Source organism: Ctenocephalides felis, unplaced genomic scaffold (genome assembly GCF_003426905.1).
Source record: "Ctenocephalides felis isolate EL2017-DRISC unplaced genomic scaffold, ASM342690v1 CF-g0.4_SCAFFOLD_03571, whole genome shotgun sequence".
NCBI lineage: Eukaryota > Metazoa > Arthropoda > Insecta > Siphonaptera > Pulicidae > Ctenocephalides > Ctenocephalides felis.
Window position 1 is genome coordinate 50,741,185 of NW_020539725.1, and position 27,369 is coordinate 50,768,553.

The 27,369-nt window shown below is 27.8% G+C and overlaps 1 protein-coding gene across 1 annotated transcript in view; it reads left to right on the forward strand.

The window, feature by feature from the left end:
- LOC113386217 (synaptogenesis protein syg-2) overlaps window positions 1–27,369 on the forward strand; it is a 252,518-nt gene that overhangs the window by 113,528 nt on the left and 111,621 nt on the right. Inside the window, exons 5-6 of the mRNA XM_026624011.1 lie at window positions 14,819–14,929; window positions 16,812–17,027. Coding sequence (XP_026479796.1) covers window positions 14,819–14,929; window positions 16,812–17,027 — 327 coding nt within the window. The remainder of the gene's footprint in view (window positions 1–14,818; window positions 14,930–16,811; window positions 17,028–27,369) is intronic.

The window sequence follows — 27,369 nt, forward strand, 5'->3', positions numbered from 1 at the left end:
TATTTAATATTCATGTGCGTTTGATTCCCACTTAAGGTGATAATATAGTAATCATAACAATATTTGAAACGAATTCTTAGCAAAAATAATAATAAAAGATTTTAAAATAATGCTTAGCAATAAGTACCTATTAAAATATCGGAGAAATCTAGTAAAATATGTTTATATATGTACATATACATTTGTATTATTTAGTGAACCTATCTACTATTATTTAGTGAACTTATGTACAAGTTTTTTCATATTGCTATGTAGTAGTAGTATATATTAGGATGGTCTTTAATATGGATGTTTTCGAATTTCCTTGCTCCCAATGGCTCAAATGCTTCCAAATTGAGAAACAAATCTCCAACCTAAATAACATAACATAGATAAAATTATATTTGTTTTTTAGAATTTTATAACTAAGCGACAAGATTAGCATCAAATTATCAAAAATAACATTGTATTTGCTTAGGTATTTTTATCATAAATAATAAAATACAACATAAATTTGATATATTTTATAAAATAAGTATTTACTCACAATTGGGAAAAAGACAAGAAACTTTGGTTGGAGTATGGAATTTGTTAGAGTTAATATTAAGAGCTAAGATTTTCAGAGAATTTTTTGTTCTATGAATTTGGAAGCAATTGAGCCCCTGGGAGCGAGGAAATTCGAAAACATCCATATTAAGGACCACCATAATATATATATATATATATATATATATAATATATATATTTTTTTAAATTAAGTATTAATTTCAATTCCCACAAAATAATGCCTAGTAATTTTTTCCGGACCTGATACATAACATTTTTCGCATCGCTAATTCCATTAAAACATTATCTCAGTAATAAAGGTGGTTGTTAAATCTCGTAGCCGAGTGTAGTAACTTTGCAATTAATTCATTTGCTTCACTTGTATTCGGTTATTTTCGCGTTAGCAGCTGCGTTTAATTAATTTTTCAGCTCGAACTTTTACAAAATGAATTTATCACAACATACGTCGAGTGAGCCTGTTTGTTTCATTATATTCCAAAACTGGCAACGGGCAATGACTGAATTTATGATATGAATTTGTAATGAATATTCAGCAGACGCGGAAATGAGCAACAATACTTTCAGTATATAACAAAGTTTATATGAAAAGATAATCATCATGTGTGGAATAAATTTAAATTAGGATGATGCTATCTGAGCATATAGTAATTGAATTATGCAGTTAAATATGAAAATAGTTGAAAATTAAAGCATCTAACAAATGATACTAATTTCATATTTTATAAATAGAAATTATGAGAGAAGTAATTATAAAATTAAAAACCTAGAAGTATTTGCATTTGTTTAGACTTGTATGAAGAATGCATAGCAAAATGTTTTTCAGATTTTAATTTTCAATAAAGGTAACAATAACATATAAATCATGATAAAGACTAACATAATAATTATAACCAAAACAACAATAAAAAATTAATTGAAACATAAAGAATACTTTTTTCGAAAATTTGGATTGATATGAAGGTTTTAAAATTGTGTTCCTAGCTTTGCCTGTTTTTGAGACTTGTTGGGCATTTTTAACCATGTTTCTTCAAGCTCTGCTTAACCTCAACAATAAAGTATATAATGTGAAAAATTTAAATAAAAGTTATAACTAGCCTTTGGTTAAGCAAAATCTTAAGCAAAAAAAACTATTTTAAAATTAGAGTTTGGGCCTTAATCAATTAATTTAAAATTTTCATAAATTTTTAATTTCAACAAATTCAATTGCAAGCATATTTAGAAACAGAAAATAATATGAGAAAATATAGTCTTTACACAGTTTTGAATTCTGTAAATGCAATTTGTTCAATTTTCAAAAATTTAGAAAAACTGGTTTCAAATTTGATTATGAGTACAAATCAATATGAACTTTCAATTTTTTAATTATCTATCAAAGTGATTCCAGTTTCATCTATTTTAACTTACTATGTCAGCACTATGTTCCATTTTCCAAGTTGTTGAATTATAAATACAAGTTCTGATTGAAACAACAAATAACAGTGTTCAACATTAAGCAGATCAATAACAAAGTTGACTGTGTGTATTTGCCGTAGAAGCCAGTTGTGTGTAAATGTGCTTGCAATTGATATTTTACGAAAGTTTTTAATTAATCATAAATGAAATATGCTCCACGTTGGAAACGCCGCCCGAGAAAGTTTGATCGGTACAGACATGAATAGGGATGATAAAATTAAATTTAGAAATTGTCGATATGAGATTTTCTAGCAATTTATAAATTGATTATTAAAATTCAGAAAATGAAAACTCAGGCACTTCTTTCAATTGTAATTAAAAATCTACATTTTTAGTGAAGTGTTGATTGAATTTTATAATAGATACATGCATTTCTCTCTCTCTCTCTCTCTCTATATATATATATATATATATATATATATATATATATATATATATATATATATATATATATATATATATATATATATATGTATGTATATATATATATTATTTATTATAAATATTATTTATAATAAATATTATCTATAATTTATATTTTATGCTATCTATTTTTATTTTAACAAAAAGTTGTGGTTAAAAATAATTAGGAGACCATGACTTACCTCATAATCAATATAATTTTGATTCTTAAATTTGATACAAATTTTTTGTTTGAGTATGTGTAGTAGTAAGGATAGAAGTTAAGTTGATAAAAATTTCTTTGTTAATATATAAGAGGTAGAAGGCGCTTACGCGCTTCGACATTTCTTCTCTAAAACAGCCACGCGGTGATAATCGTATTGCGTGAAAATTTAGAATTTTCAGAAAAATTCAAAGTTCAACTAGTGCGCATGGTATCGTGCCTTAAAGCAAATTGCTGGAACTTTCTGTATCAGAATTAAATATTCGAGGAAAAAAATCAGTAATCAATAAATATTGATCTATTATGAATAACAATTGTTTTAAATACTTTCGATTGATAATTATAATCAATTACTAAATGTTTTTTGAATCATTCAAATCGGGTAATTTGTTTTCTCAAAAACTGAAAACTGTTTGCCCCGTATCTTCAAAACGGCTGGACCTGTTTCCACCAAAAACTAATCAGCACGTCTTCTCATAAATAGGAATCGATTTTTTTTGAATCATTCAAATCGGTTGATTCGTGCGCCCGAAATCGTGGACGAAAAATTGTATCCAAACATACACACACTCACACACACACACAACACATACATCCATTTTTTCTAAGATATGCCAAATTCAGAAACCTTCAAAACGTGAAGATATGCAAAAAAAATCATTTTAGATTTTTTTGCGATTACTATAACTTACCCTACGAAAAGTTAAAAATATTTTTTTAAATATAAAAAAAAATCAAAATTTTAAAAGAGTAAAATTTTTTCAAAAATATCAAAATTCTCAAAAATCTCATTTTTTTCAAAGTTTTTAAAAAATATTAAAGGTATTATATCCAATATTTTTGAAAAAGTCATTTTTTTTTCAAAAATTTCAAAATTCTCAAAAATCTCATTTTTTTTCAAAGTTTTTAAAAAATATCAAAGGTATATTATTGTTATTATTTTTCGGTACCGAAAGTTCCAGCGGTTTGCCTTAAGGCACGATGCCATGCACCACTAGTTTCACAATGAAATTGACAACAAAATGGTCTTTCAAATAATATTACAAAAAATGAAAAGTCTCAACACCACTATTTCGTTCTCGAGCAAAACTGAGCATGTGTGTGGGCAAAAGTTTGTGTAATCGCGTGCTTTTAAATATGTATTGCGAGCGTCTGTGTTTTTGATTGAGTGACTTCAAAATTAGTCAGTAAGTAATGCAGGAGGACCTTAATTCCAATAGACATTTACGCTTCTGGAGAGCCAATGAATGATTAATATAGAAATATAATTAATTTGAAACACCCTTGCTAGTTTGCTGGAACTAATTCGGCGGCTGTCAGATTGTTGGTTTCTTAATTCATCAAATGATTCATAAATTATAAAAGAAATCGTAGTAATTTCAATGAATTTTAAATTTTTGGTGATTTATTTTAATTGCATACTACTACTTAATTATATATCTAAGTTAAAAAATATGCTACTATAAATTTTATGGCTGCATTTTGGATTTGTATACTGAAGATTTGTATGGAAATAGCATGAAAAAAATTTCAAAAATTTTGCACAGCGTCGATTTTTCAAAAAAAATGACATGAATTTTCACTTTTAATTCGTTTGTTGCTAAGTATTACCTAAAATTTTTTTTTTAATTTTCAAATTTTTTTCCATGCTATTTCCATACAAAGTTTAATTGAATTGCGCACTATCTGAAAGTTAATATTGAGAGCTAAAACTTTCAGAGAATTGTTTTTTATCAATTTGGAACCATTTGAGCCCTTGGGGGCTCATAATATATATGTATATATATATATATATATATATATTCCTCGTATATATATATATATATCTTCCTCGTATATATATATATATATATATATATATATATATATTCCTGGTATCATATTCAGATATAATTCCGATAGATATATCCGTTGACATTATCAGACACTAACATCCACCTCAATTCCAATCAGATAAACCGGGAATCAACGTTCAGGTCGTTATATCGTCTCATGAATCACATTTACATCATTATTACTATCATATTTACTGATGGAAAATAGAATAATAAAATAACAAGATTGCTAAAGAAAATTTTAGCAAATTAGTTAAAATATTAAATATGAATAAAGCACGCTCTTAAGTAATTTCTAAATTCAAGCTTCCTTTGTGGAATATATACCTATACTTTTATATTGTTTAGTATATTAAAAACCACATATGTCAAAGAATAATAATTTTGATATCAAATTATCATTAATAAAATATAACTGCCCATGTAGTATTGGAAACCACACATATTTTTAAACCATATTAATAAACTATTATCTACTACATCAGAAAATGATCATGTATTACATGATTGAATTCTTATCTTTCTCTATCCAATTTTTCACCATGCTTGTACATAAACTAAAGTAGATGCTTTTGATATCATTTATAAAAGTGCAGGAGTTATAGGCCATTAGCCAGTACGAGGTTCGACTCTCAGATGAGAGGCAGTCCCAACAGATCCATGGCCTGATTTATATCTGGCTATGGGGTAGTGTATTAAAACTATTAGACGGGGGGCAAGGGATAGGATAATGAATATTTTTTTTTAAGTTTTTTTTTAATTTTAAGAGCTGTATGAAATGTGCTTATCAATGCTGTTAATTATATTGTTGTAATAATGTCAAATAAATCTAAAATTAATTTTTTTCTTTAAATTAAACATGATTTACAAACTCAGTTATTAATGAGTAATATGAGATGATACTGTAGGTCATTGATCGCATCATTTTATTTGAATACTATATTTAAATAAATTTATATAACTTGCAGAAACATTAAGAACATTTGTATATTTTTATCTGAATTAAAGAGTCTGATGAGTTCAAATCCAAGAGTTCAAGAAATTATCAAGACTTTTTTACAAAATAGATATCAAGACTTTGTTACAAAATAGATACCAGACCTGTAACTATATATTGAGTGCTCGATGCAATGCATATATATGTCTAAGTTTAAATTACATTGCTTTTAGAATATGGCTTTCAATTATTATATTTCTTTTAAAGCTTAATTTTTAAATAGTAACAAAAAATTATAGGTATCGGTAGAGAATTTACGAGAAAACACAATGTATTTCTTTTTATCCTTGTTATTTCAGCAAGTACACAATGTACTCCATAAAATGAAAAACTATATCAAATTTTGATTTTTTGACAAAAAATTACATGTAAATTAATATGTCGTTTTATAATTTTTTTTATATAAAAATGGTGTAATAAATAAATGATTTAACTATAAGATAAATGATTTAACTCGTTCTTAGAAATGAAAAAAATTAATTCATTTAGATAATATCTAAAAGAATTAAGCAAGGAATCTCCTACTCGAAGATTGAAAAAAAATGGCTATACGATCTTAAATAAAATGTCAAAAATAAATAAAAGAGATATCTCATAGGAGATAATCTCGTAAATGCATTTATATCCAGCATATTGTCTTAAAAAGTGTATATTATTTTGATTGACAATAAATCTATGCAAATTAAAAAAAATGTATAAAAGTTACTAAAATTAACAATATAGTGGCGAATAACTGGTATATAGGTTTAGAGGCAATAAAAATTAAAAAAAAACAATTGTACAAAGCAATAATTGATTCATATGAGTATTTATCTGCAAATTAAATCAATTGCCCCTATTTTTTTTTAATTAATATCATCGTTGTTGTTAAATGGAGAGATATTGCAATCCAATACATCACATGTCAGTTTGTTATTAGGGATTTTGAATACCTAAGAGCTTTTCAGTATAAATAGCAACTGGAAATGGTTTCACACGCCCTTAATGATAATTGACAGTCGGACTAACACGATGATATGGAGTCAAATGCTCAATTCAATTGACATTGAAATGCTGACATGCTTTCACGACAGGGAAATGGTTGGTAGAAAAGATATTTATAAATAATATATTATTTTGATAAAAAATAATGCAAAAAATATACTCTTTCCGTTATAAGCAATTAATTCATAATACATTCTAACAAATGGTTCATACAAAACTAAGCAAACAATATACCGATTTTTTATTTGTAGCTTTATATTTCGCAATTTTGTCAAACCGGCTACATTATTCTTATATGTATACGAAAATCACGGTATGTAATATTAACAGAGGTAAATCATATTTTGATAAATTGTACATTTGCGTGCTCGATGCTATTAAAATACAAGCACGACAAGTATGTAATTACTTTTTCAATAGAGCTTAACGTGTTTTCATTTTTCTAATACCACGTTATCCTGAGCTAAAAATATCTGCGTCTCTTATGGAGCTAGAATATTCATATTTATTTCGTCTTTTTTTCTTCATATTGCTTTTATGTTTTTGCTGTGACTGCATAATAATTTGAAATATTCTTTTAAGAATTTCAATATTTGTATTTTATTTTTTTATATGAAAATTGTAAGATTTATATAAAATTTGTCATTGCTTAAATTTAGAATCGTCGATAAAAAACTAATTCTGTAAATAATCTTTAAATTTTACATATTATTTATATATATATATATATATATATATATACATATGATAATAATTATATATTCTCTATCACATTTTGTATTATTAAAATTATTTATATTGTTGTATTATTAAAATTATTTCATATTCCACTCAGCCTACTGCAAAGTAGGTACTCGATTAATCAACAAATATCACAAAATGAAATTTTGGTTTATGTTGATTTATAATAATTACTTGACGATTTATTATTTAATAATAAATTGGCGGTAAATTTTCAGTATATTAATATAGTATAAAATATTCAATATATAATTATAGCAGAATGCATATACTGAATTAATAAAATAAATTTGAATAAAATGCATATTAACATGATTCAATCTGTTATGAATTAAAAATTAGCACTTTTGATATATAGATGGAGTAGAGTTGATGCATTTGTTTATTGTCTTTTTTTTTTCTTATTATATAAAGAAATGCTATAATTTTGTTGAAGGATCTCTTACAAAGTACAAATTTTTAATAATTTATCGTTTAGATTTTACAGGTATTTCTAAAAATATTATAAAAAAACAAAAATAATTAACAATTTTATATGCAACAAATTTTATCATATTTCTAATTAGCGCATCTTAAAACTTAGTCCACGAACGATAATCTAATTACACAATTTATATCCCATTAATTATAAAAGTGTAACTTTGAAGCTCAGACTAGCATTATCATTATAGCTGATGCAAATTCTAACTTATTATTAATTACTTAACAAAACTAACTTGTTTATACAATCTTAGAGCTAGTTAGCCTGTTTAAAAAGTAATACTAAATGATATGAAACTAGTTGTAAGTGGCATTTTTCATTAAAGCTAGTTGCAACAATTAATGATATATGTATATAATCGGCACAATGAATAAAAATTGAGATTTGTCACTATAAAATTTTTACTCGAATTATTATTACAATCTTTAATTAATTTTTAAAATTAATTGGTTGTTAGTACTACTATAGTAACTACTACTTTCACTAAATCAAACTACATGAATTATTTTTCAAAATTTAGAAAAAAAAAATTATATATTCTTCAACATTCAAAAGTAATATAGAAAATGACATTTATTTATTTATAAGAATTATATAAATTGAATTGCAAAGTTGAAACTATTTATTTTAAGTATATTAGTGAGCTTTTTCGAACTTTAGCTAAAAAAAATAAAAATTAGATATATTTTCGGTATTCAAAAAAAATGATTGGAAAATAAAAAAAAATGTTTTAAAATTAAAAAAAAATCTCAAAAGTAATCGTTTTGCCAACACATGCAGAAGGTTCTTTGAATCATTCAAATATTTTTTCAAATACATTATTTTTTTCAAAAACTGTCATTTTTTGCACATTTAGTTTGGTATCTCCAAAACAACTGAACCTGCTTTTCCCAAATTTTATCACAACTTCTCCCGGTCATTACGAATTGAATGTTTTCTAGATCATTCAAATCGTAAGTTTTGTTCTCTCAAAAACTTGATTTCTATTTTCTGCACTCTTTGCCCCGTATCTCCGAAACGGCTGGGCCTGCCTTTGCCAAAAACTAATCAACACATCTCTCTATCAATAGGAATTTAATGTTTTTTTAATCATCAAACCGGTTGATCCGTTGAGCGAAATCGGTTGATCGGTTGAGCCGAAAAAATGAGGTATGCCAAAATGTTCAGAAATCTTCAAAACGTGAAGAAATGTGAAAAATTTTAATTTCGATTAATGGACTATTACAATACCTCATCCTTCTGGATGTTAAATAAATATATAGTAAAAATATTGTCTGTTTTTTTTTTTTGTTCTTTCAAAAGGCGATTAAAATTCATGTCTCTAGATTAGATTAACCCCCTAAAATCACGTATTAGATAAGACCCTAAACTTTACTGATATACAAGGTTTCATTAAAATCGTCGATAAAAATTAAAAATTGATCATGAAAGAACGGTCGTACCTATCGTTACCATAAACTTATCAGCACGATAAATATCAATCAATTTTTGAATTGTCAAAATCGATTCTTTATTATTGAAAATAGAAAGAAATATGCACTTTTCTGCTAATTATTAAAAATCAGCTCAGCCGTTTATTTTGCAGAACTAATTATGGAGAGTCCTTATCGTGTTTCATCAAAACGCTTCTAAATTTTTTATATGTGTGGAATCATTTTTGAAAAAACGTTTACAAACTGTTTAATTTCTTCTCACATACACAAAAATACACTCACACATATTGTCACTAGAATGACTAGAAACCTGAGGCAATCAAAAATTAGGAACCTCGGTTTTGCGGCGTATCGAGAGATATTACCACTGAAAATCATCATAACATGACATCAATGAATACAAGATGACAGTACAAATAGCAAATATGTATGTGCTAGACATCTCAATAATTAGTAATGTTTATTCATTAAGTATTTTTCCACTTACAAGTTCCATTTCTCCTTGGCCAAGAGTATCTTATATAAATATGATATTTCTCTGTGGGCATGAGCAATAATCCATATTTAAATTTCCATACACACATACGTCCGACTGAAGATAGCTTCTATCTGAACAGAAGTTTATTCCATACGGCAACTTGCCGGAGTTAATAAATTATGTTATCACTTCGCCGGAGTCGGCTGCGGAAATAGCGAGCAAAGTTGCCAGAAATGGAATAATGGAACACGTGCGCCTAACGCTACGTAGACACACACACATACACAAGATATATATCATATTACTTGGAGCTAAAGTGAAAAAGAATATTGAAATATACCCATGGACATGTGTATGATGAATGTTCTATTTCAAAAGCATGCCTGTGACGTGAGATGATCTCAGAGGGCTCATTATGATGTGTTTTCAGTTTTCTCAAATGGCACTGCTCAAACATGCCAATTTTAGATGGAATGTCATTGACATACGTGAAATTGACATCGATGCTATATGGTGTCAGACTGACTCTGTACCAGAATGAGCTGAATTAGATACATGCTACGGTTATATTTACCAAACCAAGAGAGCATATTGTTATATTCTCGAAATAATGGTGTTTCAGAAATTAACGTCAAGCCGAAATGGAGTGATAGTATTGATCTTAACTATCCAGAAAAATATCAGAAAAAACTAGTGCTGCATGGCAAATTGCTACCATAAAAAAATGTTATGTTAATAAATACTGTGTAATGTATAATATTTACAGAAAAGTTAATCAATCAAAATTAAAATGAAGAGCATTGTCTGATATTTATAAGAATTATATATACTGTATAGCAAAGTTGAAATTATTTATTTTTTTTGAAAAAATATTATAATTAAATCATTTTTTCCCTCATAAAAGCAATTATTTGCCAACACAAGCAAAAAGTTTTTTGAATCATTTAAATCAGATGCTTACTTATCTCATAAACTGACATTTATAGTACATTTAGTTTTGTACCTTCGAAATATCTGGGCCTACCTTTGCGAAAAACTAATCAGCACTTCTCCCAATCATTACAAATTGAATGTTTTTCAGATCATTCAAATCGGATGCTCTGTTCTCTCAACAACTCGATTTCTATTTTCTGCACTTTTTGCTCCGCATCTCCGAAACGGCTGGACCTGCCTTTGTGAAAAACTAATCACATCTTCCTATCAATAGGAATCGAATATTTTTTGAACCATTAAAATCGGTTGATTCCTGTGCCCAAAAACGTGGACAAAAAAATACGGACATACAAAAAACACGCACATATATTTTTTCTGAGGTACACCAAAATGTTCAGAAACCTTTGAAACGTAAAGATATGCAAAAATTTTCATTTTTGGTTTTTGGCCCATCACTATAAATACCCTACGAGAAGTTAAACATAGTTTATTTGTAAATTGTAAGCTTTTAATGACAAAATTAGAGCTTTGGTGGAATTATGGTCATTTTCCGGTGGTCAATGGTTATTATTTTCGACTGTGAATAAAATTTTTAGAACATTGTCAATTTAGCTCATAGGAATCTTTATGTATTTCTGATTACTAAACAAAACTGAGTTAAAAAAATGAGAGGCTCTTTTTTTTCAAAAAAATGCATTAAAGTGTGTTGGTAAATTCTATCAAAAGTTGGCACGTTTATTCAGATTTGTAAAATGATAAGGTACTTAATAATTTTATTATTAAAGAAAAATCGAGTAAAAAAATAAAAATCTAAAAATAACACGATAACGGCTAAAGCATTTTGCTCACACTCAAGACTCAAGTGATTGTGAGTAAAATGCACTAGCAAAAATCATGTCAGTCTTAGGTTTTAATTATTTACTGATAATTTAGAATGACTTAAAATTAAAATGTCCAGAGAACACATTACCTAGCAAATCGGATTTTTCAGTGACAACATGAACTTCTCCTTCGATAATTCTATAAAAAGATGTAAAATTTAAGAATCACACAATTTGCATCAATTAGAATACTTATTCCATAGATTCCATAGAAATAAGTATATCTGTAAATATCGTATTACGTACTAAATTATTACTTTCTGTATCTATTCTAGATTTACAAATCATATATTCCTGAATAATTACAATATTTTGCATCATCTACATGTCATATGTGGTTCATATATCAAATTTTCATTCAAGTTCTGACACATTTCAAACTAATTGCACGTAGGCATAATTCAAATTTTGCCGTTTGAAGTTTTCCAACCGTTTTGATCCGACAATTTTGGATCACGTCAAAATAATATTAAACTATCATTAATTTCTATGCGCTGTCTCATCTCTGCGTTCATCTCGGTTTGGGAAAGGTCTTGTAACGATTTTCTATCATGCCAATAAAATAATAATTGTATTCATATGATATATATATACAGGGTAGGACGGGGTGTAAAGGTCCAATTTGATGTAAGGAATTATTCTGTAAACAACAAACCAACTACATAAAAACAAATAACACATGACAAATAACTAATTATGTTCAGTAAGATTCCTTGCTATTTCATTATTGTAGAACTATTTTTTTTATATTTTTCAAAAATTTGGTGTCAAATTTTCTTTGAATGACTAACCTTTTTCCTTTCAGTAGGCAAAAAGATCGACCATTTAATTTATAATTTCAAAGAGATTTTATGAAATAATATCTTCATTATTTAATCAATGCAATGCAGTTTCATAGAATCCATTATATAAATTAGTTGAGTTTGCTTTCATCGTCTTCATACTTTAATCTTAATAACTATTAATTTCAAACATAAATTATTTTGAATATATTATTTATCATCTCTTTTCGAAACTGATCTCTCTACGGTTTTGTTTCATCGCCTCGTATCAGGGGGATGAATCCATGCTAGGCGAGATATCTTGCATTAATCTTCATAAGGGTTGCTCCCAGTGGATAAACCTTTCTCCGTAGTCTAGTATTAAGATTGGGTACACCAGACTTTACCAAGTCGTATTATGGAAGAAAAATATTTTTATGTGTACACATAATTTTAAAATGAGGTCTTATATTAAAACTTTTAAAAACTAATATGTTTTTCATACTCAGCGCCATGTGGTTAATAGCTTTATTTATGATGTATTTGTAATAACCGAATCGATTTTAATACATCAAAAACTGTTTCAAAGATATTATTTGGGAATGATACTGATTAGTTTTAGATGAAAAGTTATCGAGCCGTTTTTGTTATTAACCGTGGAAAAAAAATTTAAGCCGATTTTTATGGAACTTTTTTGGCGATATATATCATGGTCTTATAGAACTTACTGAAATATTAAGGCCTTAAGACAAGTAGTTTCATTTTAAAAATTCATCAAAGTTTGAGAAAATGAGTAGTAGTAAAATTAGACGATTTACTTGGTATAACGATAGAGTACTTGGTCTTAATGAACATACTAAACCATTCAAGTTCCGCGGAAACTGGTTAAATTATAAAAATTGTTAATTTTTGAAAATTTGCTTTCAGAAAATACTCCGAGTTAACGTGTTAATTGGTTTTCAATTATGTGTAAAGAATCACTTATAAATTAATTTATTTTTTATTGATTAAGTCGATTATTTGCACATATTGGAAAGTTCATGTAACTTGCCTCAAGGCAAAATACTAATACCAACTAATCTAAATTTTGAAATTTATCAAAGAAAGAAAGAAAAACGTTTTCTTTATTATTATTTATGTCAATAACTTGCTTTCAATCTGTATTAAGCATAACCTCGGGTTGAAATTTTCATCCGGCAATGAAATGAATAACTTTGAATACGAAAATTATCACAGTTGTTAAGACGCGGACTAAATATAGAACTAAACTTTGGCGCTGTAAAGAAAATTCATAACTTTTCGTTCTAATCTAATTACTCGGTTGCAAGCGACGACTTAAAGAACTTCTTAATTTCTGCCTTGTTTCCGGACTTTATTTGCCGCATTTATTAGATTGCGCGCGCTCAAATGAACAGTCATTCAACTGTCAGAAATAAATCAGAACCGATTTTTATACTTTTTAGGTTCATATTACACTGTCAGCAAAAAATTCCTGGCAATAAATTTATCTCTGGAATATTCTTTGGTAAGCAAAATCTCTTCAAAATTTCTTCCTTCAAGACGTCTTCCTTTAAGTTTCCATCAATCACGATTTATACCGGCACAAATGGTCTACATTTACTTGTAAATAAAAAATTTATTTATAAATACTCACGTGATCAACTGTTTGTAATTTGGTTTTATTTAAATGTTAAATCTCATATCTGAACAAATTGAAAGTTATATGTTAAATGAAAATAGTTTATGTTGGATATTATAAAAGTTTTGTATTATGTTTGTCAATATATGTCGTTTCATATATCATCTTCTAATAAAATTTTATGAATGAACTTGTTAAAACAGTTTAAAATCTTCATGAAGATATTTGTTACATTCATTTGATTACATTTTACAAAAATAATTATGAAGACATTTATTTCATTCTTTTACATCCCAGCTCTTCTTCTATAAGCCAGTATTACATTCACCTAAATGGGAGATTTTCTTGTGAAAAGAAAACTTGATGACCTCCAAGAAAATTGCAAGAGGTTTTAACCTTTTTCCAAAGGAATAATATGACGAAATATTATTAGCTTATTGAATTTGTCATAGATTGTGATGTGGGTCTCCGATTGCCATGAAATTGCTTTATATGTCAATAAAATTCAACGTATTTATGTTATCATATACCCTTTGGAGAGTTAAGTGTCCCTGTAGTACCACGGGATAAGGTTTCTTTCAATGGCTTTTACTATTCTTCACAAAACGTATTATAGAATATATAATATTGTTGTATTATACCTAATACTGATTTTGGTACTTCTATAGAAATGTTATTAAGCCTTCGAAAAAAATATTCACTCTGGTGGTTTGAAAATTATATTAATCTTATTGATATAGTTGCCATATGAATTCAGTTTTATTTATATAATTCCACATTTATATCATGATATTAAGTAATCTACGATAATGGTAAAAAAGTAATCTAATATTATGTTACAAGTTATATGAATAATATATAAATTATATCAGTCACACATATCAAACTTCCAATAATATTTTTGTTGCAGCGCTTTGTTTTATCAAATTGTATATATCATGTTTTTAACAAATACTTATTATTAATTGTTTTATTTATTATTTTATATAAACAATATTTTTGCTAAAAAGTAATATTTTTATTATTTTGCAGTTGTGCCAATGAGACCTATTATTTTCGATGACAAAGGACGAGATGTCACCAAATTTGTTGGACCATATGAAGAAGGTGCTGATATGAAATTAACATGCATGGTCTCTGGAGGTAATTATAACCTAAAAAAATCTATTTTATTTTAAGTACGTGTTCAATGTGTATATTATTTATAAACTAGTTCTATACACTTCTACAAAAAATTAATATCTCTTGGTTTTTGTTTTACGGTGGAGACGCCAATACATTTATAAATCAACATGGTACAAAAAATTCAATAAATTATTTGTAAATTATACAAATAATAGAAATGTTAAATTGCTGTAAACGTTTAAAATATCGATACAACTAAACAAATAAAATAAGAACGCTATCAGACATCCCTAGAAATTTTCATGCCATTAATAAATAAAGGAACGTAAGCGTGGCGAGCAATGCAAAATGAAATTCTCCATGGATATAAACTGTTTTGCATAGACATGTGGCAGCCAAGTCAAGAATATTCAGTCATCCTGTCGGACAACTTGATGGCGATATAAGCTGAGTTATTTTTTCATTCTTTACGTCTATTTTTATGTTTTACTTTCAAGACTTTTCTTACCAGAGCCGCATTATAATATACTCTTGACTTAAATATAATTCTATATCATTTGTATTTTTGATTTGTAATATATGATTTATTATCACCAGGAATATTACAGTAATGTTAAATAATTATTATTATAAATTGAATAATATACCGAGAATCAACATTTTTTAAATATATAAATCATTTCCGACAAAACAATGTAAAATGGAATTGAGGTGTTAATTATATATAATTCAGTTGTATATATGTTTATATTTAACATATTATTGCATTCGTAGTACTATAAACTTGTGATTTGGTCGAGGTATAAATAACATTAAAAACTATATCAAAATCTGTATTTGGCGATTTTACGTAGAAGGCCGATAAACTAATAGGTATCCATCACATATTTTTAAGAGTTAAAACAAATCATTTTTGGATATATCTACCTTCTACAATGGGTAATTTAATATTAGATTTATTTCACGATTAATCGTTACATGTAAATAAAATGAAATTATTTTCAAAGAATCACTCCGTTCCTGCTGGCATATGCATGGTGTCTCTTGCGGTGTGAGTTAGACATTTCAGAATACTTTAGCGCTTACCCCCGCCTTGACAGATGTCAGGGATGACCGAATGTCAGGGTCTGCGACTGGCAAACAAATTGCTAGGAGAAAATAAAGTCGCCGTTTACAAATGGATCTCATCGTACGTCACTCCGTAAAATTTTCTAAATATTTTGTGGATGTAAACTCGCTCTACATTTTGGGGTTATTATACGATAAATGGGAGTTCATTTATAAAGAACTCTTGTTGTAAAAAATCATATCAGCATAAATAATAGTTTTATTCTTCATTATATGATTGTTGGAATATGTATATATTTTGGTAGTATATCTTGTACTCAATTGCATGAAATATTATGATTTTTAATTGTTAAAATATTATTAAAATAAAAATGACCTTGTTGACTTGTTAACTACTATTGAATGTGAGATGTTAAACCTAATTAAATTACTAAATTAACTTTACCGGAAGAGTGATTTTATCCTAAAAATTTGTCAAAAATAAATATTTATAAATAAAAGGTATAAATAAAAAAATCTATTATGTGATTCAATTCTTGCAAGTTCTAGGTGCTGCGCATTCGTGAAAACAAACTTTTTTTAATATTTTGTTGCTTCAATTTGTCGTAAATAAATACATTGAATCTATAAATTTAAATCGTCAGAGATAAGCTCTAAGTGTCGACTTATGATATATAAACTTTGGCTTATATTTTTATAACATCCAGATACCTAAATCTATGTAAACATCCGCTTAAAACTTGTCGGTTTTTAGAGAAAATACCTATTATAAAACCTGGATATTAATCTTAACGTGTTGTTTCATAAAATTCCAAACAAATTATTTTTCTAGGTAAACCAAGGCCTTCAGTGAGATGGTGGCGTAGCGAGACTCTGGTAGAATCAACGGATTCCAGTGATGGATTTCCGAATTTTCCCCAGGTGCGCGCAAACACCTTACTTGTTAGATCATTGACGAGACAAGACCATGGGGTGACTTACACCTGTCAAGCATCGAATACAAATCTGGTTCCACCGATGTCTGCTACTGTGGCTGTGCAGATGTACTGTGAGTAATAGAATTAAAATTATTTATGTGCTTTTAATGATTAAAATATTTGGCATTTTGATAATTAATATTTACTTCTTGTAGAATAAGTTATAGTCATAGCAAAAATGAAAAAAAATGCATATAGTCACGTTTCAAAAGTTTCTGAACATTTTAACATACCTCAGAAAAAATGAATGTATGTGTGTATATGTAGGTATGTAGAATACAATTACGATTTCGAGAGAGGTTCAACTGATAAGGAAGAATAAAAAAAAAATATTTGAATCCTATTGATGGGGAGATGTGCTGAGTAGTTTTTAAAGAAGGCAGGCTCAGTTGTTTAGCAGATGCGGGTAAAAAGTGAAAAAAATGAGAATTCTGTTTTCGATAGATTGGAGCATCCGATTTGATAGAATAAAATAATATTCGTCAATAAATCATTAAATATATTTTGTGTTGACTGAATAAAGAATCGATTTAATTTTTACTAAGTGTTGTCCAACGATTTCAGAGATGCAGAAACAAATGACAATTGTTTGTCAAATTTGATATTTATAAACCATTTATATTTTTAATCATATCCGAATAAAATTATTGGCAAAAAGGTAGATAATTAGATAGCTAAACAGGTAATCAGGTAAAATAGTAAAAAAGGAGATAGGTTGACAGACAAACTGCTAAAATGGTAGAAAGGTAAATAGATATACTGGTAAACAGTTAGTATTGATAATATACGCTGGTAGGCAGGTAAATTGGTCGACAGATAAATAGATAAACAGATAGACAAGTAGAGAGGTAAACAGGAAGATAAGTAAACTTGTGAAATGGTAGAAAGGTAGACTGATAGAGAGGCAAACTATTAGGCAGGTAGGCAGGTAAATAGGTGTACAGACAGATAAGTAAACAATAAGGCAAAATGCTGCTTGCAACTAGTTTATCTCAAGAATTTTTATTCTTCAGTCTTCGGTCAAAGTGATTCCAATCAGATACTGATATCAATAAGTTTCACTACCTTCAGCTATATTCTTCCATTATAGTTTTCGCCGATGAAACATATCCCGTTCGCTATCGCATGTCTGTTTATCGATCACCTCGGGTTACAGGTTAGCGATTCTCGATTAGTTTATATCGATAATAAACAGACGAGTTATCCTCTTATCCTCGTTTTACCGTTATCGGGGCCCCTATCGTTTTGCGGGAAACTTTCAAGTGGCAACATGCTCGTATATCATTGTCAATTATCGGATCTCGAGTGTCCTACAACTTAAGACGGCTTACGGGTGCCATCGACGGAAAACAAAAACAGTAAAGTTTAGGTCATTGTCTGCTATGAAAAAGAAACAGCATCGAGAGGATAGAGGAAATATTTTAAGGAAGGTTATATTCGTTTATTTTTAATTTGACAGGTTGAGAAATCTATTAGTGGAATGACAAATCGAATTTAAACTTGTTTTATTCAAAATATTTATAGCGGACAGTATGCAATTGAAATTGTAGTCAATTTTATCTAGTTTCTTCTCATCTATTTAAAAGAGAGTGCCCTAATATAAAGTTTGTGAGTTATTCGACAAAAAGTAAAAAAAAATGTCCAGAATTTTCTATTTATTACTAAAGAATGAAAAATCAAATTCAAAGTCGTTTTTTTAAAACATTTCTATCGAACAGTACGCAACTGTTGGCATGGAATTGTAGTAAATTGTATCCAGTTTTTTCTTATCTAACTAAGAAAGAGTACACTCGTACAAAGTTTCTGAATTATTTGACAAAAAGTAAAAAATATCCCGAATTTTCTATTTATTACTAAAGCATAAAAAATCAAATACAAAGTCATTTTATTCGAAACATTTCTATCAGACAGTATGCAACTGTTGGCATAAAATTGTAGTAAATTTTATCTAGTTTCTTCTTGTCTAACTAAAAACGAGTGCCCTCAGTTTATCTTGATACTTAAGATTTGTTTAAAATATTTCTGTATGTGTAACATGTTTTAGTACTCTCTCAAGCTCTGCAAGTGATAGTTGGTGTTTTTTGTATTTGCAAACATTAAATGAAATTTAAATAAAATATTAAAGAATGTGTAGTATATAAGTAATTTTTTATACTTACTCTGAAGATGAGGCATACCATGATCTCGAAACGTTTGTAAGAATCTAAGTGTTGTATTGTTCATATTTAACATTTAATATATATATATATATATATATATATATATATATATATATAGTATTAATTACAAAATAATTATTTTGATATTTAGATATTTATAACCCATCAAAACTTATAAGATATTTCATAAATTATACATTAACGAAATCAAGGCAAATAAAGGCCCTTTTGATTGACGTCGGAAGTAAATTATATACAAATCCACCTTTAGAATGTCAATCAAAGGACTTGGGATTAATACAAAGTGTCTGTGAAAAGATTTATTAACAAATGTGATGAAATGAACGGATTACAGGAATCACTTAAATAGATAATTAGGCTGAAGATGTCACGGTGGAATTAAATTTATATTTAGAACCGTTATAAGCTTGTGTATACGTTTGGGGTAATATCTTTGATCATAAAAGAAAATATTTTCTTAAATTTTGTCAGTCAATCTTGCCCGTTTACAATCTTTATGATAATATTATCATTATAATAAAACATCTTTACTTAGCTGCCAAAAAAGCTTGTGGAATCATTACTGATTAGTAAAATTAATGAAATAATGAATAATTTTTTTTTGGCCTAGTTTAATTTAGATTTATTGGAATGCAAGTCACATAGAAAAAAAACATTTGTTTATTATAATAAATATTCAAAATGATTTTTATGGTGATTTTAGTAAGAGTTGCATCAGCATTTGTTTTGCTTAATCATAGAAGATACATTCACTAATCTTTCTTCATTTTTAAGTTCTACCAATAACTTATGCGAAAAAGATACGAGTGCGGTAGCAATTATGAGACCATTTTTCGGTTTTTATTTGTTTACTCGAAATTTTTCTATAATAAAATTATTGAGTATTTTACCATTTTATTATCCTGATTGAATGCACCAACTTTTGATGAAACTTGCCAGCACACTGTAGTATTTTTTTTAATGGAGGACCTCTCAAAGTCGACCGATTTTAAAAAATTCAAATATATGGTATCAACAGTATAAAACACTTTCAAAAACTACAACATCATTCAAACAATATAGTCACTCAGCTTCTTGAGACATCAACTTCAAGAAGACTGAAGAAGAAGCTGCCCGAAGATAATATGGAGGAACCATAGAACTACCACAACCTTATATAAACAGAATAATTGAATCATTTATTGAAGTGATTCTCTGAATATGATTGTAATATTGATCCGATAAATTTATATGTGTGTTTACAAGTGTGTGTGTATGTGTGTGAGTGAATGACATAAGCCAAATAGCTCATAGAATAGTTATGTATTCTGATTGCTATTGAAAATAAAAATTAAAAAAAAAAAAAAAAAAAAATATATATATATGGTAAAATATCTCTTTTGTTTTGTTTTCTTTAATCCTATAATTAAATGTAGAAAATACGCCTTAAAATAACTTGCTATAGCTTTACAAGTATAAGATCTACTACTGGGTAGCCTTATAACAAAATCAATTTTATTTTATCAGCACAATTACTAAATGTCTATACTGACAGCTTGTAATTTATATTGAATAAAAAATTATGGTTCAACAAAAAGTCTTAATTCGTGAAAGGGCCAGTGCGGGTTTTTTTTACTGTGGTCCTTGAAATGTTATTCACGGTTACGATTCTGTAGTTTTAAAGAACAAAATTCATGACAAAATCGAAAAATGGTTATAATTTCTCCAAAGCTCTAGGTTCCACTTAAATGCTTGTAATTTCCAAACAACGTAAGGTAATTTTTTTCGGAAAAGTTAAGGTCCATACTATCACCCTGTTGCTCGACGTCAAAACTTGGGACACAGTGTAAATATATATTAGGGTAGACATTTTCGAATTTCCTTGCTCCCAAGGGCTCAAATGGTTCCAAATTGATAAAATACCATTCTCTGAATGTTTTACCACTTAATATTGTCTTTTAGATAGAGTGCAATTCAATCAAGTTTTGTATGGAAATAGCATGAAAAAAATTTCAAAAATTTTGCCGAGCGTCGAATTTTTAATAAAAAATGACACGAATTTTCACTTTCAATTGATTTGTCGCAAAGTTTAGTAAGTTATGCCTAAAATTTTTTAATTTTCAAAATTTTTTTCATGCTATTTCCATACGAAGTTTGATTGAATTTCGCACTATCTAAAAGTTGATATTAAGAGCTAAAACTTTCAGAGAAGTGTGTTTTTTCAATTTGGAACCATTTGAGCCCGTGGGAGCAAGGAAATTCGAAAATGTCCATTGTAAGGACCCTATTATATATATATATATATATATATGTGTGTGTGTGTGTTTGTGTGTAGACTGCGTATATAATATAATCCCTTACCCAAATCAAATCATCCGTTGTCTCGGTACATTTAATTCAGTGCATGACATTTCCGCGTCTTCTCCGAAGCTTTCCGTGTAATTCGTTGCCCGGGGCCGAGTTTTCCGGAATGAAAAGTGGCAGTGCTCGCTCGTGCTCTCCCGGTTAGTTTTTCCATCGCATCATTGTGCGGAATTGTACGCGAAACAAATCTAATAAAAGTGTGCATTACGTCTGCCGACGGCAGCCAAGGCGGAACTCTGTATCGCTAAAAACTGAGATGTGCTCAGTGCAGCCGATACTTGAAATAATTTTAATAATTATAATTTTGAAATTAAATTTCATTAAATTCTTAATTAAAATATATTTATGCTTATACTATCACCAGTTTTATACCAATATGGACTACTTTATGCTTGGGCGAAACTAACTTTCACAGATGAAAGTTACAGATTTTCAACTTCGTCTTTCTTAATAATTAAACGACAAATCTAGATTTTCAAAAGTATTTATTCATTCATTTATTTATTTTAAACTTATACCCCACAGAATATTTCCAAGAGGACTTAAAAATACAGTTATTATACGTATAATATGGATTAAAATACCCACGGCTAGATTGTTTGAAAAATAATATAAAATGTATACGAATTATTGTAATAAATACTTTTGTCTGTCTGTATGTCAATATAATATGGATAAATTACAATATGTAGTATAATATATAATTAATAACAATAAATTAATAACACAAAATTACATAATACAGAACAACATTATTTCATTACATAGAATAAGTTAAAATAATAAAAGATATTTCAAAAAAAATAAAATGGTTAATTTAGTATTAGTTTCTCAAGGCCCTATTTTATTAAATTCTAAAACATGTTTTCATTGTCATCACTTCCAAAATTTGTATGTATTTAATCAAGCTACATTTTCCAGGAACAACTTTACTGCAACCTAAATTTTAATTTACAGTACTGTTACTTTTTCTATACAACTGCTCATATTAAATTATTTAAATTTGAATTAAGCATGAATTATTATGACTTTATAATAAAAACAATATAAAAATACTATACACATAAAATATTTTTTTTAAATTGTCTACGTGGAAATACTACAATACTGTTTTCAAGTGTCTATTGTGATTAGTCATAAAATTAAATCATACAAAAAAATAATATACTAACTAATAAACAAACCGGCCAGACCCCCAGGACGGCTGTGACAGGCATAAAAGTAGGTTAAAAATAACAGGTATAAGCACCAAAATAGTTCATAACAACTTTTATTATCACTAATAATAATAAAAAGTAACACAACACAACATAATCATTCTAACAATGCTTATGAATATAATATAACAATAAATAACATATCATAATTGTTCAAACAAAGTTAACAAAAACCTTCTAGAAATCTTTTTTCTCTTGTATTAAATTTTCCTTTTTGTTTCTGTTTTGTAATTTGTCTTAGTTAAGTTCGATTTTTTTATTTTGATTAATTTCTACCAGAAAAGGACAAGAAATACAAGTGTAACAACCGCATCTACAAAGTTTATCAGAATCGGTCTCACAAATACTTTTGAAAACAAATTATTGTTAGGACTGAACTAAATTATCTATGCAAAAACTAATTGCTGGTAATTAACTACTAATGTTCAACTTCTAGCAAAATAGTACACAAAATGATCTATACAAAAATAACAGTTATAATTAAAAAAAATCGAACATGAAAACTTTCTTTTGACTCTTTAAATCAAATGGTTTACAAATCTTGTTAATGTAGGGCACTGACCCAATGCAATAATGGAAACTTGTTCGAACAACTTCCTTCCTTCCTTCCTAAATATACTTTATCCTTCTTTCGTTGGACCTTATCTCAAAATCAGTATGGTTTATTCATAAAGACTATCACTAGCATACCCTGGCACAACCGTACCCAGTTTACCTTTCTTTCAATTACCTGCATTCAGATATTTTCTTCTGTTCTGCTCTGTTCAAAAATTCTGGACGAAGTGCTAATTTTACTATTTGCATAACCTGATGTTTTACAACACCAGAATTCCCTCTCACCATTATTTCAGAACCAAGATCAGATGTTAAAATCGAAATAGTATTTCAAAAATCAATAAATTTACTATGACTATCGGTCAGCCTTCCTTCGTTCATGATTTGCAGCAATAAGTTGTAGTGAAATAAATAAAAGTAAAAATCAAAATTTTTGATAAAATAAATTAAACAAAAGTCTTAATTTATGGCGTGTAAATGTAAATTTTAATGGTATTTAGTAAATGAGAAGGTCGATTACAGTCCGAAGTTTTATTTTATGGTATATAAATTCCATTGACCTATGGATTTATATATATTTAATTTTGGACAAAATACGTTTTTAGATAGATTAGAACATTCGAATTTTTCAATAAAATATATAAATCTGCTGTCTATAGCTTTGTCATAACAATATGTCAACTTTTATTGAAAATCATTCAGCAATAGCATTCACAATAGAAAACACAATACAGAATACAATACAAAAATATTGCGATACATTAGCGGCGTAAAACTAAATACATTACGCACAAATCTGTTTAATAACATAAGTGCATTTAATCACCCTGTTAAATTTGCAGGCTAATGATTTTAATAAACAAACCAAATTAATTTCATTAATTTAATTCGAGTATTAAAAGGTAACGCCACTGGTTCGGCGATCATACTGAAATGAAATGAATGTTAAAAACATCACAGCGCGCGTAATGTGATAGCAATAATATTACTCTGCTGAAATAATAAGTACTTCATTAAAAAGCTCGGGTTTCATCAACTTGGAATTCTATATATGTTTTTACATCAAATTTATTGGTTAACGCCCACTGTTGTGAAAATAAATGTACGGGTTGAATTTCATAGGTGATTGTATACGATAATATTTGGCAATGGTAATTTCGCAATTATTGTGTTTGAAATCAGATTCGATTTTTTTATGAATATACATAGGGTTTTTTGTCATATTTAAATCGTGATTATAGATGAACAAATTTTTAAAATTTAAAAAATTATAGATTAGTAGTTTTTTAAGTAAAACTTCTTTAGGCGCGACGAGGGTGTAAATCCGTACAGATGCAAGGGAAGTGCGTTACGGCCGAGTCAAGTGCCATTTATACGTTTCGCGCTCTCGATGATATCATTTCTATAGGGGTCGATTGTGATTTATTATCGTGTTTGTGAATAGAGATCTGTCGTATGCGTACCGGCATCAACGTTGTATGCGTACCGATATCAACAAGGAAATCGGCATAGATAAATAAATATTTTAAAGTTACATTGTAGTACGAGTCTTGATTCCGTAAAGTAAACGTAAGTTTTAAAATATTAAAATAGAAAATATTTTTTCATTCAATCGCATGCGAACCTTACGCACACTCTTTCTTCATGGGAATGATGTAATTTTACATAGTGAAAAATTCCTCAAAATTTAGTGAAAATAATTCAATTGATCACAATAATTACAAATGATTGTTTTAAAAGATGACTGCAATATCTGCCTTTGCATGAAACATGTTTCAGAAAAATTCCACACAATTTAAAACTTGATCAATTGCCAATAAATTCCTGATATATGTGCAAAATTTTGAACTTTGAAACAAATTAATAGGCACTAGTTATTATAAATATGGTTAATTCTGCACTAAATTAATCTCTTTCAAATTTCCTATCACTCTATTAGTGAATTAAAACTTTAATGTCAATACTAGAAATACTTTGCAGCTGTGGAAACCAGTTATGAAAACAAAGTCAAAGTATGGTTTCGCAGTGGAACTGAATTCATGGAAAATCAATAACAAATGATTGAAATACGTCGAAATAATAATATTATATACCAAACGAACCGATAGCATTAAAATTTACATTTATAATCAAGCGAAAACAAGTCTGCACGGTCAGCACGAAATAATGTTGGGTATGGAAATGTGTACAAAATAAAACGGGAATAGGAAAAAAAATTACTCAATAATAAAATAAATTTACCAAATATAAAAGTATATCGAAGGGTGAAACTACAAAACTTAATTTTTTTAACATGAATTAATAGTGGTATATGATTTTTGAAATTTAATCAAATTGATACCAAGAAAGAAATACGTTTTTTTAACCATGATGTATTATAAGAAATTCACAATATGTTAGTCATTTATCATATTTTTTGTATAACACCTTAATATTTATTAAAAATAAATACATCAATTTTAACTTCTCGTAGGGTAAGTTATAGTAATCGCAAAAAATCTAAAATGAAAGGTTTTGAAAAATTCTGGTATACCTTAGAAAAAATGTATGTGTGTGTTTGTGTGTATGGCTGTGTTCGTGCGGGTATAAATTTATGCAGTGCGATTGCTCAAAAAAAATTCAAAATTTTCAAAATAAATTAAAATACAAAAAAAATCAAAATATAAAAATATCAAATTTTCAAAAAAGTCAATTGTTTTCAAAAATTCCAAAATTTCCCAAAAACCTAGTTTTTTCCGAGTTTTGCAAACTTTTTTTAATAATTTGTTTTAAGGCACGATGCCGTGCACCTCTAGTTTTTATTTATTTTATTATCTTTTTATTTTATGAGATTTTTTAAAATAATTACATACTTTAAACTCAATAGTATTCTCATATAAATCGTTTTAAAATTTCTTTATTTATTGAATGTATTTTCAACACTTTTATCAATTTTCTTTGTTAATCAAATTATTTGTTAATAATCTAATAGCATATACGGATGGTTCCACAAAAAAATATTTAAAACAATTTTCAATTACAATAATTTGTCAAAAGTCGTCACATGCCATTGGCCTATGTTGGCCTCGCACGATCTACTCTAAATAATTGGATTAATTAATATTTCAGCTGGAATGTTATTTCGGTGTTAGTAAATACAATGAATACTTTATATCGTGTTCATAAAATTTTGGCATAGTTTTCACTACAAACAACTTCGTTGTAGAAGTAGATATATATATATATATATATATATATATATATATATATATATATATATATATATATATATATATGGTATATATACATATATAAGTTTTTCATATACTTACTTATCCAGTTTTTAAAATAGGAAAAAATAAATTGTTTACAAATAATACTAACAATAAGTAGCTGCATACGTTTAGAGCGTTTGTTAAATACTTTTTTTAGTGTATAAATCAAATAAATCATTTAAAAACTGCAAAAAAGTGAAGGAAATACTTGTTTAACAGTCAAATTTATAATATAGAATATTCAATTTAATAACTAGTGTCAAAGGGAAACAACTATCATGAGGTAGTTGTTTATTATTATAATTAGTAATACCATCCAATATGTTTCAAGGTACTGGGGTAAAGTGGCGGATTATGTGGAAAATGGTATCAAGCATGGTAGTATTAATGGAATTGTAATATGTGTATATATGTGCATATAAGTGGGTGTTGTATCTCAATTGAAAGTATTCCATATTCTATCGTGAATAAAGCTTACCCTTACCATGCTCAAATTTGTATAGACACAAATTTTCTAATTATTTAACCTAAGGGGATGATTGTGGTAATAAGATTCGGTCTTTTAGGCATCGCGTTTTCTCACTCAATTTGATATAGATTATAAGGAGTTGAACGCCCAACTTCGTTCTCAGGGGATATTAGGCGTTTCATATAGAGACAAGACATTAGCGCGGTTGTCAACCTAATAACGCGATATTATATACTTGCTCGACATATCAATTTAGTGATGTTGAAAATTATTAATTCAGATTTATATATAGGAAGAGTCAATTTTGTATAATCAATAATATTTGTTGTTTATGTGGTTGCTTCAACAATTTACAATTACATTTTGCCTTAAGACAAGTTTCACGCTCTTTCTTC